The 20666-nt window shown below is 42.8% G+C and overlaps 2 protein-coding genes across 2 annotated transcripts in view; both read right to left on the minus strand.

Annotated features, from left to right (window-relative positions):
* Positions 1-14859: 14859 nt before the first annotated feature.
* Positions 14860-17714, minus strand: rnf152 (ring finger protein 152). Its single transcript, XM_072560353.1, has one exon. It carries the CDS (start codon positions 17712-17714, stop codon positions 17085-17087), a length of 630 nt encoding a protein of 209 aa, XP_072416454.1. The 3' UTR covers positions 14860-17084.
* A 104-nt stretch (positions 17715-17818) lies between these two features.
* The window catches only part of pign (phosphatidylinositol glycan anchor biosynthesis, class N), a 160711-nt gene continuing 157863 nt past the window's right edge, over positions 17819-20666 (minus strand). Inside the window, exon 29 of the mRNA XM_072560350.1 lies at positions 17819-17930. Within this exon, the coding sequence (XP_072416451.1) occupies positions 17924-17930 (7 nt within the window). The 3' untranslated portion in view covers positions 17819-17923. The remainder of the gene's footprint in view (positions 17931-20666) is intronic.

Here is a 20666-nt window from a genome sequence, read left to right on the forward strand (position 1 = left end):
ACAACCAAACATTACATTCTCAACATCAAATATCCCCTTATTTAAGGAATGATCATTTCTTTGGAGACAATTCAGAGAAGGCTCACTAGCCTGTGTATGGAGGGACCATTTAATGAGCAAAGGTTAAACAGGTTGGGATTCTACTCAGGGAGAAAGTGAGGACTGCAGATGCTGGAGACCAGAGCTGAAAATGTGTTGCTGGAAAAGCGCAGCAGGTCAGGCAGCATCCAAGGAGCAGGAGAATCGACGTTTCGGGCATGAGCCCTTCTTCCTGAAGAAGGGCTTATGCCCAAAACGTCGATTCTCCTGTTCCTTGGATGCTGCCTGACCTCCTGCGCTTTTCCAGCAACACATTTTCAGCTGGGATTCTACTCACTGGAGTTTAGAAGAATGAAAGTTGATCTCATTGAAACATATCAGATTCTTAATGGGCTTGACAGGGTCAATGCTGAGAGGAAGTTTCCCCTCATGGGGGAGTCTAGCACCAGAGGGCATTGTCTCAGAATAAAGGGGCATCAATGTAGGACTGATATAAGAAGGAATTTCCTCTCTCAGAGGTTTGTGAGTCTTTGGAACTCCTTGCCACAGAGAACTGTGGGGGCAGGGTCCTGGTGTGTATTTAAGGCAGAGAGAGAGATTTTTGATCAGTCAAGGAATCAAAGGAAAGGACAGGAAAGTGGACACGAGAAACGTAGATCAGCCATGATGTTAATGAGTGAAGAAGCAACTTGATGGGCCAAACAGCTGACTCATGTTCCTATTTCTTATACACCTATTTCATTTTTCCAATCTGGCTATACTTTCCAGTTGCATTTTGGTAAAACAAACAAGGGCAGGACTAACATGGTAGTGCCCTGGGTAGCATTGGTGAACAGAGAAACCTAAGCTTTCAGATGCAAACTTCTTTGAAAGTTGAGTCACAAATATACAAGGCAATTAAGAAGGTGTTTAGCACACTTACCTTCATTGCTCAGACCTTTGAGTGTGAGAATTGGGCTGTCATGTTGAGGCTGTACAGGGTGTTGGTGAGGCCCCTTCTAGAGTACTGTGTACAGTTCTGATTGCCCTGCTACAGGAAGGATATTATTAAGTTGGAGAGGGTTCAGAGAAGATTTACCAGGATGTCCTTGGCAATGGAGGGTTTGAGCTATAAGGATAGGCTGGATAGGTACGGACTTTTTTCACGGGAGCATAGGAGATTGAGGGGTGACCTAATAGAGGTTTATAAAATTATGAGGTGCATAGATAAGGTGAATAGCAAAGGTCTTTTCCATAGGGTGGGGGAGTTCAAAACTAGTGGACATATATTCAAGGTGAGAGGAGAAAGATTTAAAAGGAACATTTTTACACAGAGAGTGGTTTGTAAGTGGAATGAGTTGCCAGAGGAAGTTGTAGATGAAGTAAAAGACATTTGAATAGGGACATGAATAGGAAAGTTTACACAGTTAGGGGCCAAATACAGGCTAGTTTAGTTTGGGAACATGGTCAGCATGGACAAGTTGGACCATGGGTTTCTATGCTGTATGACAGTGACACTATAACTGGCTCACCATTGCCCACATTGTTCAGGGGCTGGAAAAATTCAGTCCATAATTTGTTTTTGGGGAGGTGAGATGTTGCACAAACTAATGTCCCTCGACCAGTAACCCCAAGCCCCAGAGTAATGCCCTGTGCACATGGAAGCTAGTGGAATTTAAATTCAGTACGTAAATCAGGAAGTAGTCTCAGTGCCATATAATCATTGTCAATTGTGATAAAATATATTAGATTTATTAAAGTCCTCTGAAAATGTTTTGCAAACCATTCAGTTCAAGTGCGGTTAAGGATGAAGCAAAAACATGCTGGCCTCATCAGCAACACCCATGGGCCTGAATGGGTGCAGTTCCAATGGCACACAAGAAGTTTGATGCCATCTAGGACAAGGCAGTCCTCTTAACTGGCACCCGATCTGCAAACATTCACCCCATCTACCACCTTTAACATTCACTCCCTCCACCACCAATGCTCAGTAACAGCAATGTGTACCATCTACAAGATGCACTGCAGAAATTCACCAAGGCATTTTATTCAGCACCTTCCAAACCCACAACCACTTCAACCTAGAAGGACATAGGAACACCACCATTCGCAAATTCCCCTCACTCACTTGGAAATATGTCCTGCAACACCATCCCTAATGGCATTGTGGCCTACCTAAAGCAGTGGTTTAAGAAGGTAGCTCACACCACCTTCTCAAGGGTAACTAGACAAGGGCAATAAATGTTGACCCAGCCAGCGACACCCACATCCCACAAATGAAAAGAAAATCCTTGAAGGACTAAAAAACAAAACACCGAAGGAATTTATAAATTTTAATTACCTTTTCTTTTCTCACACAGAGCTTTGTAACCGGAGGGGTTATTTTAAGCAATGTAATTCTATCAGCTGGTCATGATAAGTTCCTCATTACTAAGAGGAGTGCACCACTAAAATCTGATAAACTTCACGGTAATGAAACTGGAGCTAATAATTCAGGTATCAGGAACTAAACATTGCCCAAGGCTGGATTTGAACCCTGACTCCTATCAACTGAACGTCTAAGTGGCACAGATTTCTCCAGTCCTCCATTTTAAAGTGCTCATTTGGTTCAAAGAAAATTATTTTTTGGTCATTTGAAAATAAATAGTTAAGACATTGAGGTAACTGAGGCAAAAGTTATCAATTGGAACTTGGGGTCACTGTTTTAAAATAAAGCATTGCCCACTTAAGACCAAGCTGAGGAGAGCCGTTTTCTCTCGGGGACCTTGACTCTTTGGAACTCTCTTCCTCAAAAGATGGAAGAAGCAGAGTCTTCAAATAACCTTCAAGCAGAGGTAGATAGGTTCTCGATAAGCGTGGCGGTAAAGGTGTTCAGGGAAGTAGAATGTTCTGTGGGTGTTCAGAACACCTATCATCTTATTGAAAGGGCTGATTGGCCACCACCAGTCTCGAGTTGATATGCTCATACATCACCTTCTTTAATACCTTTTGGGAGGAAGGGAACTTGTTCCCTTTTTGAAGCTGCTATCTCAACCATTCATGTTCGTGAAATAGCTCTTCTCCTGTGTTTGATCTGTAAATGCAAATTCTGTTTTCAGACCGCTAATCTTACTTTGTTTACTAATTTTAAGTGAAACTATAACTGCAGTGCCAGAGAATTTAGATCTGTTAAGGAGTTGCTGCAGAAGATAGGCTGAAAGTGCAAAAGATCAAAGGCCTACATCACAATGACATTGGCCCAAATAAATAATGCCGTCCGTGATTGAACACTGAGATTGGGTAATTGGCATTGGAAAAGCATATTGTGAGGTTAGCACTGCTGCCTCACAACACCAGGGACCTGGGTTTGGTTCCACCCTCGGGTGACTGTGTTGAGTTTGCACATCTTCCCCTGTCTGTGTGGGTTTCCTCTGGGTGCTCCAGTTTACCCCATAGTCCAAAGACATGTGGGTTAGATGAATTGGCCATACTAAGTTGTGCAGGCTAGGTGGTTAGCCATGGGAAATGCAGGGTTATAGGGTAGGAGTTTGGGAAGGATCTTAGAACTTAGAATCTCTACAGTGTGGAAGCAGTCCCTTCGGCCCAACAAGTCCACACCTACCCTCCAAAGAGTAACCCACCCAGACCCATTCCCTTATTTCCTCTACATTTTTCCTGACTAACGCACTTAACACTACGGGCAATTTAGCATGGCCAATCCACATAACCTGCACATTTTTGGATTGTGGGAGGAAACCGGAGCACCCAGAGGAAACCCACGCAGACATGGGGAGAATGTACAAACTCCACACAGACAGTTGCCCGAGGCTGGAATCGAACCCGGGTACTTGGTGCTGTGAGGCTTCAGTGGTAACCACTGAGATACCATGCCACCCACAATCCTTTTCATAGGGTCACTGTGGGCTGAATAGCCTGCTTTGACACTGTGGGATTTTATGATTTGAAAACTTGTATTTAGAATTATAATGAAAGTTTTTTTTGCAGACAAACTTGAAAGCCAATTTACACACCGCAAGGTTCCTTTAAAAAAATGTGATAAAAAAGTCATTCCATTTGACTTTGGTTGAGAAATGATTTTGATCAAGGACAGCTGCCTTTCTCCTCTGAAAAATGCCAAGGGAATCTTCATGTTGTACCTGAAGGCTCGGTGTGGCAGTTATTGCAATTGTCTGTACACCAATAACAGAGACCGAACCAATCCTCTTTCCCAGCTTTACACTGCAGCCCCAGCCTAGATCATGTCTTTCAGTCCTGGGGCTAGTGCAAAGTACTAGGTGTCCTGGAAGAACATTTAGCCCTGCACCCCAAGCCCCCAACCAACAATTAACTTTCAAAAATGAATATTGTGCATCAATATGAATACAAGTGTCACTTGCAAAAGGAGAATTTGTTGATGGCACATTTTCATTGTTCAACACTTGTCACAGGATATCTACAGGAAAGTAAAGATTATAACATTCAATATGCCTCACATGATGTAATACTGTGCGTTCCTGCCCTAGTTACTCACCATTTACACAATGGAATGGATTAGATTAAATTAAGACTTTTGATATGATTGAAGAGTGAGGCTTTAGCTCAGGAGTCTTTGACAAGGAGGTTGAGTGAAGTGATTACGCCACAGTTGAAGAGGGTGAAGACATGACTGCCAAGCTGGTTCAGTGCTCTACCTGCTTGATGTGGGAGATCAATGACTCTGGTGTGTCTGGCTCGTATAAGTGTGGAAAGTCTGTGCACATTCAGCGACTGACAGAGCATATTGCAGCACTGATGAAAGAACTCGAGGACCTTAGGCTCATCCGAGAGAACGAGATCTTTCTGGACAAGACCTTCAGCGAGGTTATTACACCAATCATACCAGAAGAGAGCAAAAGAGAGAGGACGATGAGGAAGGCAGAGAGGAGACAAGTGCAAGAGACCCAGGGGGAAGTACCTGTCAGGAACAAGTTGAATCTTTTGGAAACCGTAGAGACAGATGACACTGCCAGTCCGCGAGGTGGCCAGGTCTGTCAATCAAAAGTTAGCGCAGAGGCAGAGCGGAAGAGTCAGTCATCGCACAGAGCCGTGATAATAGGGGACTCCATCGTGAGAGGAACTGACCGGGGTTTTTGTGCCAGCAGGCGGGACTTAAGGATGGTGTGTTGCCTTCCTGGTGCCAGGGTTAAAGACATCACAGACAGAGTGCAGGAAATCCTCAAGGACGAAGGTGAAGAGCCAGAGGTGGTGGTACATGTCGGCACAAATGATGTCGGGAAGAAGAGGAGGAACATACTACAGCGGGACTTCGGAGAACTAGGAAGAAGGCTGAAAAGCAGGACGTCCAAGGTGGTTATCCCCGGTTTGCTTCCAGTTCCTCGGGCAGGTGTGGCCAGAAATAGGGAGATAATGGACTTGAACGTGTGGTTGGGGAACTGGTGCAGGAAGCAAGGATTTAAATTCTTGGATCACTGGGGTATGTTTTGTGGTAAGCATAAATTCTACAAGAGAGACGGTTTGCACCTTAATAGGTTAGGGACCAGCATTCTGGCAGGCAGGTTTTTTACTGCAACACTGCTACATTTAAACTAAGTAGCAGGGGGGATGTTTAAGAAGGAAATTGAAGAGAGAGTTAGAACAAGGAAAGTCAAGAAAGACAACTGCATCAATGAAGCAGAAAACTCAAAAAGGGATCATGCTGTAAGGTTGAGTGAAATAGGAGTTGATGGGAAGGGTGAGGGCAGTAACAAATTAAAAATACTATACATGAATGCACGAAGCATTAGAAATAAGATGGATGAGCTTGAGGCTCTTTTGGAAATTGGCAGATACGATATTGTGGGGATAACTGAGACATGGCTTCAAGTGGACAGGGCCTGGGAAATGAATATTCAAGGCTACACGTGCTATCGTAAGGACAGACTGATGGGCGGAGGGGTGGGGGGGGTGGGAGGGGGGGTGTTGGCCATGTTGGTAAGGGATGATATTCAGTCCCCTGTGTGGGGGGACCTAGAATCAGTGTGGATAGAGCTGAGAAATTCTAAGGGTAAAAAAACCCCTCTTGGGAGTTATCTACAGGCCCCCAAACAGTAGTTTGGATGTTGGATGTAAGTTGAATCAGGAGCTGAAATTGGCCTGTCGCAAAGATGATACTACAATTGTTATGGGGGATTTCAACATGCAGGTAGACTGGGAGAATCAGGATGGTATTGAACCTCAAGAAAGAGACTTTGTGGAGTGCCTCTGAGATGGATTCTTAGAACATCTGGTGCTGGAGCCGAGCAGGGAGAAGGCAATTCTGGATCTGGTATTGTGCAACGAACCAGAATTGATCAGGGACCTCAAAGTGAAGGAGCCATTGGGAAGTAGTGACCATAATACAATAAGCTTCAATCTGCAATTTGAGAGGGAGAGGGTACAATCGGAAGTGACAATATTTCTGTTGAATAAAAGGAACTATGGAGCTATGAAGGAGGAGCTGGCCTAAATTCAATGGTGCAATACCTTAGCAGGGATGACAATGTCAGAACAATGGCAGATATTTCTGTGTATAATGCAGAAGATGCAGGATCAGTTCATTCCAAAAAGGAAGAAAGATCCTAGGAGGAGGCAGGGGTGGCCGTGGCTGACGAGGGAAGTTAAGAAACAAATAAAGTTAAAAGAGAAAAAGTATAACATAGCAAAGATAAGTGGGAAAATGGAGGACTGGGAAGCTTTTAAAGAACAACAGAGAAGAAAATACGCAGAGAAAAAATGAGGTATGAAGGTAAACTGGCCAAAAATATAAAGGAGGATAGTAAAAGCTTTTTTAGGTATGTGAAAGGCAAAAAAATGGTTAAGACTAAAATTGGGCCCTTGAAGACAGAAACAGGGGAATATATTACGTGGAACAAAGAAATGGCAGAAGAATTGAATTGGTACTTCAGATCTGTGTTCACTGGGGATGACACAAGCAATCTCCCTGAGGTAACAGTGGCTGAAGGACCTGAACTGAAGGGAATTTATAAATGTCAGAAATTGGTGTTGGAGAGACTGTTAGGTCTGAAGGTTGATAAGTCCCCGGGGCCTGATGGTCTACATCCCAGGGTACTGAAGGAGGTGGCTCGAGAAATCATGGATGCGTTGGTGATTATTTTCCAGAGTTTGATAGATTCAGGATCTGTTCCTGCGGATTGGAGGGAGGCTAATGTTGTACCATTTTTTAAGAAAGGTGGGAGAGAAAAAGCAGGAAATTATAGACCAGTTAGTCTGACCTCAGTGGTGGGAAAGATGCTGGAATCTATTATAAAGGATGAAATTATGACACATCTGGATAGTAGTAACAGGATAGGTCAGAATCAGCATGGATTTATGAAGGGGAAATCATGCTTGACTAACCTTCTGGAATTTTTTGAGGATGTGACTCTGAAGATGGATGAGGGAGATCCAGTAGATGTGTGTACCTGGACTTTCAAAAAGCTTTTGAAAAAGTCCCACATAGGAGGTTAGTGAGCAAAATTAGGGCGCATGGTATTGGGGGCAAAGTACTAACTTGGATTGAAAGTTGGTTGGCTGATAGGAAACAAAGAGTTGTGATAAACGGCTCTGTTTCGGAATGGCAGGCAGTGACCAGTGGGGTACCGCAGGGATCAGTGCTGGGACCGCAGCTTTTTACAATATATATTAATGATATAGAAGATGGTATTAGTAATAACATTAGCAAATTTGCTGATGATACTAAGCTGGGTGGCAGGGTGAAATGTGAGGAGGATGTTAGGAGATTACAGGGTGACCTGGACAGGTTAGGTGAGTGGTCAGATGAGTGGCAGATGCAGTTTAATGTGGATAAATGTATGGTTATCCACTTTGGTGGCAAGAACAGGAAGGCAGATTACTACCTAAATGGAATCAATTTAGGTAAAAGGGCAGTACAGAGAGATCTGAGTGTTCTTGTACACCAGTCAATGAAGGTAAGCATGCAGGTACAGCAGGTAGTGAAGAAGGCTAATAGCATGCTGGCCTTCATAACAAGAGGGATTGAGTATAGAAGCAAAGAGGTTCTTCTGCAGCTGTACAGGGCCCTGGTGAGATTACACCTGGAGTATTGTGTGCAGTTCTGGACTCCAAATTTGAGGAAAGACATTCTGGCTATTGAGGGAGTGCAGTGTAGGTTCACGAGGTCAATTCCTGGAATGGTGGGATTACCTTACGCTGAAAGACTGGAGCGACTGGGTTTGTATACCCTTGAGTTTAGAAGACTGAGAGGGGATCTGATTGAGACATATAAGATGATTAAAGGATTGGATACTCTGGAGGCAGGAAACATGTTTCCGCTGTTGGGTGAGTGCCGAACCAGAGGACACAGCTTAAAAATACGGGGTAGACCATTTAGGACAGAGATGAGGAGAAACTTCTTCACCCAGAGAGTGGTGGCTGGGTGGAATGCTCTGCCCCAGAGGGCAGTGGAGACCCAGTCTCTGGATTCATTTAAGAAAGAGTTGGATAGAGCTCTCAAGGATAGTGGAATCAAGGGTTATGGAGATAAGGCAGGAACAGGATACTGATTAAGGATGATCAGCCATGATCATATTGAATGGCGGTGCAGGCTCGAAGGGCAGAAAGGCCTACTCCTGCGCCTATTGTCTATTGTCTATTGTCTATTGATTTACTAGTTTGCATGTTTTTTGTTGGAATGGCTGCAATGTAAATACACAGAGAGTCTACTGCTGAAAGCCTGTTTGTCCACTTACACAGTTTCAAAAATCATTCATTCAAATTTTGTACTGTTCCCCAGATCTCAGTGACTGTCTGGTTTACTTCACGGATACACTGGCTCTGCTCAAGGCCTGGGGCTTTCTGCCTCAGAGGAAACATTACTGCTACTGAGTCAAGGTGACACTAACTAGGTATGGGTGGCAGTGTGGCTAGCACAGGTGCCTCACAGTGCCAGAGCTGTGGGTGACTGTCTGTGTGGAGTTTGCTCATTCTCCAAGCAGGTTAGGTGGATTAGCTATGGTAAGTGCAAGGACATGAGGATAGGGTAGGGGCATGGGTCTGCCTGCGATGCACTTCGGAGGGTCAGTTCAAACTGAAAGGGTTGAATGGCCTCTATCTGAACTATCAGGTTCCTGGTTCTAACATTGATCTGTTATTGCATCCAATATCAATACAGCATGATTCCTGTACAACACAGCATGAGTAGGCTGGTCAGAGTAGATGGAGAGAAACTGTTCCCACTGGTGAAAAGGAGCAAGCCAAACAGTCAGGGCAGGCAGGGACAAAACAGAGAACAAGGTAGGATTGATAAATTATTTCAATGCAAGGCACCTAACAGGGAAGGCAGATGAACTCAGGGCATGGTTAGGAACATGGGACTGGGATATCATAGCAATTACAGGAACATGGCTCAGGGATGGGCAGGACTGGCAGCTGAATGTTCCAGGATACAAATGCTAAAGGAAGGATAGAAAGGGAGGCAAGAGAGGAGGGGGAGTGGCATTTTTGATAAGGGATAGCATTACAGCTGTACTGAGGGAGGATATTCCTGGAAATGCATCCAGGGAAGTTATTTGGGTGGAACTAAGGAATAAGAAAGAGATGATCACCTTATTGGGATTGGATTATAGACCCTCTAATAGTCAGAGGGAAATTGAGAAACAAATTTGTAAGGAGACCTCAGTTATCTGTAAGAATAATATGATGTTTGCGGCAGGGAACTTTAACTTTCCAAACATAGACTGGGACTGCCATAGTATCAAGGGTTTCGATGGAAAGGAATTTGTTAAGTATGTACAAGAAAATTTTCTGATTCAGTATGTGGATATATCTACTAGAGAAGGTGCAAAACTTGACCTACACTTGGGAAATAAGGCAGGGCAGGTGACTGAGGTGTCAGTGGGGGAGCACTTTGGAGCCAGCGACCATTTTAAAATAGTGATGGAAAAGGATAGACCAGATCTAAAAGTTGAAGTGCTAATTTGGAGAAAGGCCAATTTTGATGGTATTAGGCAAGAACTTTTGAAAGCTGATTAGGGGCAGATGTTTGCAGGTAAAGGGATGGCTGGAAAATGGGAAGTCTTCAGAAATAAGATAACAAGAGTCAGAGACAGTATATTCCTGTCAGGATGAAAGGAAATGCAAGTGGGTATAGGGAAAGAAATTGAGGGTTTGATTAAGAAAAAAGGAAGCATATGTCAGGTATAGAGCAGAGAGATTGAGTGAATCCTTAGAAGAGTATAAAGGCAGTAGGAGTATACTTAAGAGGGAAATCAGGAGGGCAAAAAGGGGACATGAGATAGCTTTGGCAAATAGAGTTAAGGAGAATTCAAAGGGTTTTTACAAATACATTAAGGACAAAAGGGTAACTAAGGAGAGAATAGGGCCACTCAAGGACGCCTTTGTGTGGAGCTGCAGAAAATGGGGGAGATACTAAATGAGTATTTTGCATCAGTATTTACTGAGGAAAAGGATATGGAAAATGTAGAATGTTGGGAAATAGATGGTGATATCTTGAAAAATGTCTATAATACAGAGGAGGAAGTGCTGGACATCTTGAAATGCATAAAAGTGGATAAATCCCCAGGACCTGATCAGGTGTACTCGAGAACTCTGTGGGAAGCTAAGGAAGTGATTGTTGGGTCTCTTGCTGAGATATTTGTATCATCGATAGTCACAGGTGAGGTGCCGGAAGACTGGAGGTTGGCTAATGTGGTGCCACTGTTTAAGAAGGGTGGTAAGGACAAGCCAGGGAATTATAGACCAGTGATCCTGATGTCAGTGGCGGGCAAGATATTGGAAGGAATCCTGAGGAACAGGATATACATGTATTTGGAAAGGCAAGGACTGATTAGGGAAGTCAACATGGCTTTGTGCGTGGGAAATCACGTCTCATAAACTTGATTGAGTTTTTTGAAGAAGTAACGAAGAGGATTGATGAGGGAGTGGTAGACGTGATCCATACGGACTTCATTAAGGCGTTCAACAAAGAGTCCTGATGAAGGGCTTTTGCTTGAAACGTCGATTTTCCTGCTCTTCGGATGCTGCCTGACTGGCTGTGCTTTTCCAGCACCACACTTTGGTTTGACAAGGTTCCTCATGGGAGACTGGTTAGCAAGGTTAAATTTCATAGAATCAAAGGGACAACTAGCCATTTGAATACAGAACTGGCTCAAAGGTAGAAGACAGAGGGTAGTGGTGGAGGGTTGTTTTTCAGACTGAAGGCCTATGACCAGTGGAGTGTCACAAGGATGGGTGCTGGGTCCACTACTTTTCATCATTTATATAAATGATTTGGATGAGAGCATAAGAGGTATAGTTAGTAAGTTTGCAAATGACAACAAAATTGGAAGTGTAGTAGACAGCGAAGAAGGTTACCTCAGATTACAACAGGATCTTGATCAGATGAGCCAATGGGCTGAGGAGTGGCAGATGGAGATTAATTTAGAGAAATGTGAGGTGCTGCATTTTGGGAAAGCAAATCTCAGCAGCACTTATACACTTAATGGTAAGGTCCTAGGGAGTGTTGCTGAACAAAGAGACCTTGGAGTGCAGGTTCATAGCTCCTTGAAAATGGAGTTGCAGGTAGATAGGATAGTGAAGAAAGTGTTTGGTATGCTTTCCTTTATTGGTCAGAGTATTGAGTACAGGAGTTGGGAGGTCATGCTGCAGCTGTACAGGACATTGGTTAGGCCACTGTTGGAATATTGCGTGCAATTCTCATCTCCTTCCTATTGGAAGGATGCTGTGAATCTTGAAAGGGTCCAGAAAAGATTTACAAGGATGTTGCCAGTGTTGGAGGATTTGAGCTATAGAGAGAGGTTGAATAGGCTGGGGCTGTTTTCCCTGGAGCAGCAGAGGATGAGGGGTGACCTTATAGATGTCTATAAAATCATGAGAAGCATGGGCAGGGTAAATAGACAAGGTCTTTTCCCTGGGGTGGGGGAGTCCAGAACTGGAGGGCATAGGTTTAGGTGAGAGGGGCAAGATATAAAAGAGATCTAAGGGGCAACTTTTTCACGCAGAGGGTGGTGCATGTATGGAATAAACTGACAGCGGAAGTGGTGGAGGCTGGTACAATTGCAACATTTAAAAGGCAAATGGATGGGTATATGAATAGGAAGGGTTTGGAGGGATATGGGCTGGTGCTGACAGGTGGGATTAGAATGGGTTAGGATATGTGGTCGGCATGGACGGGTTGGACCGAGGGGTCTGTTTCTGTGCTGTACATCTCTATGACCTCATGGTGAAATGAACAAGAATAAGACGACTTCACGTGAAGTGATGAGAAATTTTTCCTTTCAGTGAGTATTTAAGGTATTCAATGGTTGAAGTGTTGTGGAGGGAGGTTGAATTGAGGCAATCAAGAGGGTATTGGATGATTGGATAGAAATTATGTGTAAGGTGTAGGAGGGGAAAGCAAGGGATTGGCTCTAGGTATTGACATTCTCCAGAAAGACGTCAATGATAAAGGGGGACATCTGGATGCAGAGCTCCACACTTTGTACCTGAATTATTTGATATTCTTCGATAATGGGTAAAGACAAAGTCAGAAGTCACACAACACTAAGTTATAGTCCAACAGGTATATTTTGAAATCACATGCTTTCAGAGCGCTGCCCCTCTGTCAGTGCTCTGAAAGAGCCTGGTATGGAGGGAAGGTCTTATGAGGAAAGGCTGAGGGACTTGAGGCTGTTTTCATTAGAGAGAAGGTTGAGAGGTGACTTCATTGAGACATAAGATAATCAGAGGGTTAGATCGGGTGGACAGTGGGAGCCTTTGTCCTCAGATGGTGATGGCTAGCACGAGGGGACATGGCTTTAAATTGAGAGGTAATAGATATAGGTCAGATGTCAGAGGTAGTTTCTTTACTCAGAGAATAGTAGGGGCATGGAACGCTCTGTCTGCAACAGTAGTAGACTCGCCAACTTTAAGGGCATTTAAATGGTCATTGGATAGGCAGATGGACAGGAATGGAATAGTGTAGGTTAGATGGGCTTCAGATTGGTTCCACAGGTTGGCGCAACATCGAGGGCCGAAGGGCCTGTACTGCTCTATACGTTGAGTCTAGGAATTGGGAGGTCATGTTGTGGCTGTACAGGTCATTACTTAGGGCACTTTTGGAATATTCTGTTAAATTCTAGTCTCCCTGCTATAGAAAAGATGTTGGGAAACATGAAAGGGTTCAGAAAAGATTTACAAGGATGTTGCCAGGATTGGAGGATTTGAGTTGTAGGGAGAGGTTGGGGCAGTTTTCCCTGGAGCATCGGATGCTGATGGATGATCTTATGGAGGTTCATAAAGTCATTAGGGGCATGGATAGAGTAAATAGACAAGGGTTTTTTTTTCCCCAGGATAGGGAAGTCTAAAACTAGAAGGCATAGGTTTAAGGTGAAAGGTGGAAGATTTAGAAGGGAGTTTAGGGGCAACTTTTTTCATACAGAGGGTAATGTGTGTATGGAATGGACTGCCAGAAGAAGGGGTGGAGGTTAGTACAGTTACAGCATTTAAAAGGCATCTGGATGGGTACATGAATAGGAAGGGTTTAGAGGGATATGGGCCAAGTGCCGGGAAATAGGACTAGATTACTGTAGAATATCTGATCAGCGTGGACAAATTGGACCGAACGGTCTGTTTCCATGCTTACATCTCTATGACTGTGATCACAATTAAAAAGTATTTGGATATATCCTAAGAGGTGGAAACAACCAACAGGGCAAGGGCTTGATAGTGATACTCGACTCTTTTACAGCCAGCACAGACACAATTGTTCAACCAGCGTTCTTTGTACCACAAATTTCTGTAACCCTGTCACCCTTCAATGAACTTCAACCCAAAAAAAGGAATACTTTGCACAAAGTTGCCTAATAAATCACACCACTGTATGTTACCCAGATAGCACAGGGTGAGATGATGAACTGTAACCATTTCTCTACTCCCCGTAATGCCCCAGCCAGTGGATAACTGAAATCCCTCAGAACTGGTGAAATGTAGAAAACAGAAAGTAACTGTTTTTGTTGGCCTGATACCAGCTTAATAAATTATTTTGAAATCCACATTTTCTGACTTTCAACCAGGAAAGAATATACTATGGCTCACCACCATGTTCTACAAGATAAATAGGGATGGGTAATAAATATTGGACGAGCCAGTGACACCCAAATGAATTTTAAACAATTATTTTTTTCACAGCCTGTAGCCTATCCCTAATTGCCCCGCTGGATCATTTAGATAGCAATTAAGAGTCAATCACGGTGGGTCTGGAGTCATGTGTGGTTGAGATGGCAGATCTAATTCCCTAAAGGGCAACAATAAACCAAATGCGTTCTTATGGCAAATTGAATATAAGTTCACCAGGCATCATGGTAGGATTCAAACCTATATTGCCAAGCATTAGCCTGGCCTCTAGATTATTAACCCAACACCACTACCTCTTTGCCAGCATCTCAAAAATAACTTGCTAACACTTCCAATTTGATTTATGGTAAGGTGATGGGTTAAGTTCCAAATTTCCAGTCTGAAACAGTGCACTTTCATTGTTTAGTTAGGGACAAAAACATAGAACCAGGAGGTCATTTCAGTGAGCTATTTGTTTGTATCCAGCATGCCCGATGGACAGAAAATTCAGATCCACAACGGCAGAACTGCCCCTGTTAAAAAATAAACTCCTATTGGTGCAGATTTTGTATATCACAGCTCCTTGTTTACTAAATAAAATCCTAGGACAAACATTATTCCACTGGATTGTGGCAGACAATGAAATTCAAAACAGAAATCCTTCAATGTCACTTTTTTTTTGCATATTTGGAGGAGTAGAAAATCATTTAAGGAAATGACATGCTACAGGAATGGATGTTCTGTGTGTTGCTTGAATAAATAAATAAATTGGAAGACGTCGATTGAAGTTTATTATAAACTCTCGCGTAATGTTGTTAAGACAACAGAGTCACAGTACAGTGGTCTAGTTATGATCAATGCACTCCTTACAATCGTTATTAAACAAAAATGAACATTTTACAAATAAGAGGCAGATTTCGAACACCGCTTCATAAAATAATGGGTCCAAAAGGAGAAAATAAATGCCCTATTGCAACTCCATGCATTTTTGTTCTTCTACAAGAGCACAAAGACAATACGGCAGTTGGCAAAAAAGCTTCACCTCTTACTGGAAAAACTCAACTTTTGGCAAATTACCATAGGCATGTGTACGCATTGGCAGTTCATTCACCTCAGTTTGATTAGTCACAATGACATCATTTCAGAACAAATAACCCTGTGAGAAAGGTTAAAACCATTTCATAACACGTGCAGATAGCAGTGATTGTGGGCTATTAGCTGTGGCTATTGCCGGTCTATCAACCAGTTTTGTTTAGTTTGTAAGAAAGCAGATTTGCTACCACTTGCATCCACTGAGCTAGCACAGACCTATTTAAATCCGGATGTATATTTACCAAGTAGGGTATTAAGACAGTGCACTGAAGTAACACGAAAGAAAATGAAATAAACAATATCTCCATAGACCCAATTGGTAAAATAATTTCAAGAGGAACTTCTGCACTTTACTGCACAAACCTGTCCCAAATTACTATTTACAAAACCACAGGGTGAAACTGTGTAACATTTTGAATTAATAAGAATGTTAACTTCTCATTAAGAAATATGGAAAAATCTAAATTAGAACAGAGTGCACAAACATACTGTAACCACAAATCTGAATACAACTTGACAAGACATCCCTAATATTGCAACCCAGCTCCATCCATGATACCTCATTTCGTTTTCCTGTCATGTCATCTCAAGTCACAAGGGATCATTCTTCTCTCTCTACATTAACTGCATCACCAAACGTTTGTTTTTGTGATATTCCTTGTCACTTTCAACAAGGCTATTCAGCCCTTTTCAACAGTTAGCACCAAACCACAGGGCACCAAATGACATCCTTAAAGACGAATGAATTAACACTTGTTTGTTCCTCAAGTTAGAACGTTATGCATTCAGAGACAAGTAATTTTAATAAGCCTGGATGATTCATACAAAACCCTAAACAGCCTGAAAATCCTAAATATATAAAACCAAAATCAGCTTTCGACACATAGTATGTTTAATTGATTAAAATATTCACTTTGCTATGTAATTCACAATTTGAAATTCATCTCTAGCTAAAATGATGTCCAATTGGACATAACAAATATGTTTTCTAAGTAGATGAACTATCATGTACTCAATTATGAACTGAAAGAATGCATTATTAGGGTTCTGTTTAGTACGAGCTAAAAAAGAATAACCACAACCCAATCTACCATTTATGTTAACAGTTGCAGACATCTAAAATATCGCAAACTCTCTAGTTAACAACTGACCAAAAGTGTCTCTAAATTTGTGTAATTCTTTATGAGTATATATCACTGTGATTAGTACAAGACTTTAAAAATGCTACACTTGTATGTACAAATCTGAAAAAAAATTAAAAACTAGATTAAGCACAATTCCAACAATCCATTTATAAATTTGAAACTGAAAAGTACTGACCAATTTATTTAAATAAAATGATTATGTTTTCAGTTGACTACATTTGTGTTCAATCCAATCCCAGATGCTGGTGACAAAATGTGAGCTTTACCTCTGCAGGAGATTGCTACAACTCAATGAATAACAATGAATTAAAGTCCAGGTTTTGACAGGATTGTCCAAAATTTGCTGCATAAACTGATGTCTATGCTAACATCAACAGATGGTTTCAAGTTACACTGTGAGAACTCTTATTGCATTTCCCATTAAAAGGAAGGCTACAGTTAATAGTGATTTAGAAATACATCATCTTGTAAAAAGAAATTGCTTTCTAATTGTGCATATTTTCTAACTTCAGAGGCAAAACCCTACAAAAAAATCCACCAAAAAGTATACTTGGTGGCTGAACGGTCAGATTATACCTTAGCTGCAAAGCACTTCCCAAATGAATCATTCTTGCAGCTTTATGCTTTTATTCAACTTCAGGAATCGGTGTGTAGTCCTTGCTTTTTAAGAGACTAAATGCTGTGCGTTCTTCAGTCCAGCCACTGGTTGGTGTCCTGCACGTGGGTAAATTCTGAACACCTTTCACAACTCGATGGGAGGTTTCAGCCACAGGAGATGGCGGTGAATCGCTTTGATATGCACGACATGTTGTGAAGGACGATGCCAAGTAGGAAAAGGAGGACACACGCCACGAGGAGAACAGTGCAAACGCCTGAGCAAGTGGACGTTTTCACACCATCCTGGCCCTCCTCCTCTTCCTGGTCCTCCCTGGGTCCATGTGGCACCTGGTGTTGTCGGGGCACCTGCTGCTGCTGCTGATCCCCGGGGATGAGCACGGCGGTTACAGCCTTCCGCTGATTCCCCGGCAACAGTCGGCAACTGCCTTCCCCTGGCAACAGGGCATTCTCCTTTGTGACAGTCAGCGGGACCATGTAGCAGCCGCTGGTCGGGAGTCTAATAAAGACCGGGGTGCGCTCTGACGTGTGAGGGATGCTGATCACAGTGATGATTTCTGGGTCGTCAGGCAGCTGAGACACAGACAGACTGGGAGAGAGTTTGGTGACACTTCGACACCAGGGACACATCAGCTCCTTCTGACTGCTCCTCATCTGCTGAAGGCAGACAGAGCAACAAGTGTGCTTGCAGTCCAACTGCTTCGGGCGGCGATGTGGGCTGTAGTAATTAAAACAAATCTGACATTCCATTTGTGAATCTTGGGAAACTGTCTCCATTGTCACGCCGGCCACAATCTTTGCCCCTTTCAGAGAGAATTCGAGGCTTCCAAGAACAGTTCAGCTCTTGCTGTGTTTTTTTTTTCCCCTCCCTTGAGGAGCCCTGGCTTTCTGGTTTTAAAAGGTTTTTCGAATCTTTACCTGGTTCTTCAGGAGGGAACCAGTTGTACATACACTGTCACTTTCAGCAAACACCCAGCTGATTTCTTTCACTCCCTGTGAAAGAAAAATAATAAAGATAAGACTGAAGCCAATTTCGTCATTAAGAAGTGGCCATGTGCTGGGTGGTACTATGGGCAGTCCTTACAACCCTTTGTTCCACATTGTGAAGTGAACTTGTCTCTTTCATTCCAAAATGAATAGGTAACCAACAACAGCTTATGTTGATAATTGCACCTTTAACATGATAAAACATGGCATGCTACTTCACAGAGTCATCACTACCAAAATATGCCACCACACCACAAAACCAGAAACGTGGTCAAACAGGTAGGTTTTAATTAGATGTCTTGAAAAGGCAGGAAAAATTTAGGAGGAAATTGCACAATCTGAGCCCAAGGTAACTGAAGGAGCGACTACAGTGATACTGTGATTAAAATTAGGGACACTCAAGAGGCCATAACTAGAGCCGCACACAGATCACAGAAGGGTGAAAAGACACTACAGATAATATGGAGGGGCAAGGCCATGGGTTTGAAAATAAGAGCGGGAATCTTAAAATTGAGATTTAATTGACTGGGAGCCAGCGTAGCTCAGAGAGCAGCGGTGACCCAAGTCTGCAGCGTGTAGAATTTGGGAGCCAAACCACCAGTAACTGGAACAATCTAGAGGTAATGAAGGCATAGAGAGTAGGTAAGCTGATTCAGGGACGAAGTCAGGTGGTCTCAGTGACTACGTAAATTCAAGATCAGAACTTCATCTCAGCAGCAACTGTGATAAACAGAGTGGCTTAACTTCACACTGTTGCTAGGGAGAGGGGTGGAGTGAATACATTAGGGAGCAGAATTTGGAGCAGGGTTTGAAAATGCTTCAGTCTTCCCAGTACAGATCCAGCTGATCAAAGAGCAGCACTCTGAAAGCTAGTGCTTCCAAATAAACCTGTTGGACTATAACCTGGTGTTGTGTGATTTTTTAACTTTGTACACCCCAGTCCAACACCGGCTCCTCCAAATCAGTACAGTTAGTTCTTCTATAACGTGATGGTTGTGTCTTGTACAACCCTACAATATAGAAAAACTACACTTTAGAAACAACACTTAAAGTGTTGGCGATATAATTGCATTACCACCAAATCACATTTTAAATAATTGTACTTTAGAAACAATGTCCCAATTCATCAATCACATTGTAGCAAATTCAGGTTAATGGAGTGTACATTATAGCAGAATGACCTGTATTTAATTGGAAGAAATTTCTGTTCATCCAGTACTGGCTGTCAGATAGTCACATACTTAACCATATTGAAATCTTCCCAAATCCCAGTTATCATCAAACATTTCATTGCACAAATTTAAAGCAAATTATTCATTAAATATGGAAAATATCTCCACTCAGTGGCCTAGTGGTAATGTCATTGACTAAGGTCAAATCCCACCACAGCAGCTGATGGAATTTAATTTCAATTAATAAATCTGGAATACAAAGTAATAGTGACAATGAAGCTATCATTGTTGCAAATGGTTCAGTAACACCCTTCAGGGAAGGTCACTGCCACCAATAAAAACCTGAAATTGAGGAACTCAGCAGGTCTGGAAATATCTGTTGAAAGAAAACGCAAGTTAGCATTTCAAGTCCAGCGATTGGTCTTCAGAACTGGTAACTACAGAAAGCAACTGCTGTCCTTATCTGGTCTGCCCTCCACATGCATCAACATAAGCAACTCATTCATTTTCTCATTCTTTAATTTTTTATTTTATAGATTATTGATATTTTTATACCATCCTGTGAGCTGCTCAATTCAAAGCAACAAAGGCTGGCTTTGCCAGCAACTGCCAGGTTCTATCAAAGATGAAGACAGAAGAATATATTAGAGAAACGAGTAAAAGTGAGGAAGTGGTATGCAACAGATAAAATTCCCTACAGTATGGAAACAGGCCCTTTGGCCCAACAATCCACAATGACCCTCCAAAAAGAGTAACTCACCCAGACCCAGTCACCTATCCTACATTTACCCCCGATTTGGCAACTTAGCATGGCCAATCCACCCTAAAACTGCACATCTTTGGATTGTGGGAGGAAACTGGAGCACCCAGAGGAAACCCACGCAGACAGGGAGAGAACGTGCAAACTCTACACAGTTGCCTAAGGCTGGAATCAAAGCCGGGTTCCCTGGCACTGTGAGGCAGCAGTGCTAACCACTCAGCACCGTGCCACCCCTATGCTGCCCCATTCCATTTGGCATAGCCCAGTTGGACTGTCTCTTATTAATTCACAGGATGTTGATTCCACAGGCCAGGCCAGCATTTATTACCCGTCCCTAATTGTTGAGTCAACCATATTGCTGTGGGACTGGAGTCACATGTAGGCCAGACCAGGTCAGGGCATTAGGGAACCAAATGGGTTTTTTTTCCAACAATCAACATAGGAATCAAGGTCAAAAAGTGTGGTGCTGGAAAAGCACAGCTGGTCAGGCAGCAGCCAAGGAGCAGGAGAGTTGACATTTCAAGCATAAGCTCTCTCCTCCTCCTTGGAGCTGCCTGATCGGCTGTGCTTTTCCAGCACCACACTTGCTGACTCTGATCTCCAGCAGCTGCAGTCCTCACTTTCTCCAAAGGTTTCCAGGTCACCACTTGTCTCTTAATTCCAGAAATTTTGCTTTTGAATTTATGTCACACCACCTGCCATGGCAGGATTCGAATCTGGATCCCCAGAATATCACCTGGGGACTCTGGTATGTCTCAACAAGGAAGAACTAAAAACAAAAGAGAGTCACCCTGGCTATATGGTACGCCA

The sequence above is a fragment of the Chiloscyllium punctatum genome, chromosome 41 (assembly GCF_047496795.1).
Source record: "Chiloscyllium punctatum isolate Juve2018m chromosome 41, sChiPun1.3, whole genome shotgun sequence".
Lineage (NCBI taxonomy): Eukaryota > Metazoa > Chordata > Chondrichthyes > Orectolobiformes > Hemiscylliidae > Chiloscyllium > Chiloscyllium punctatum.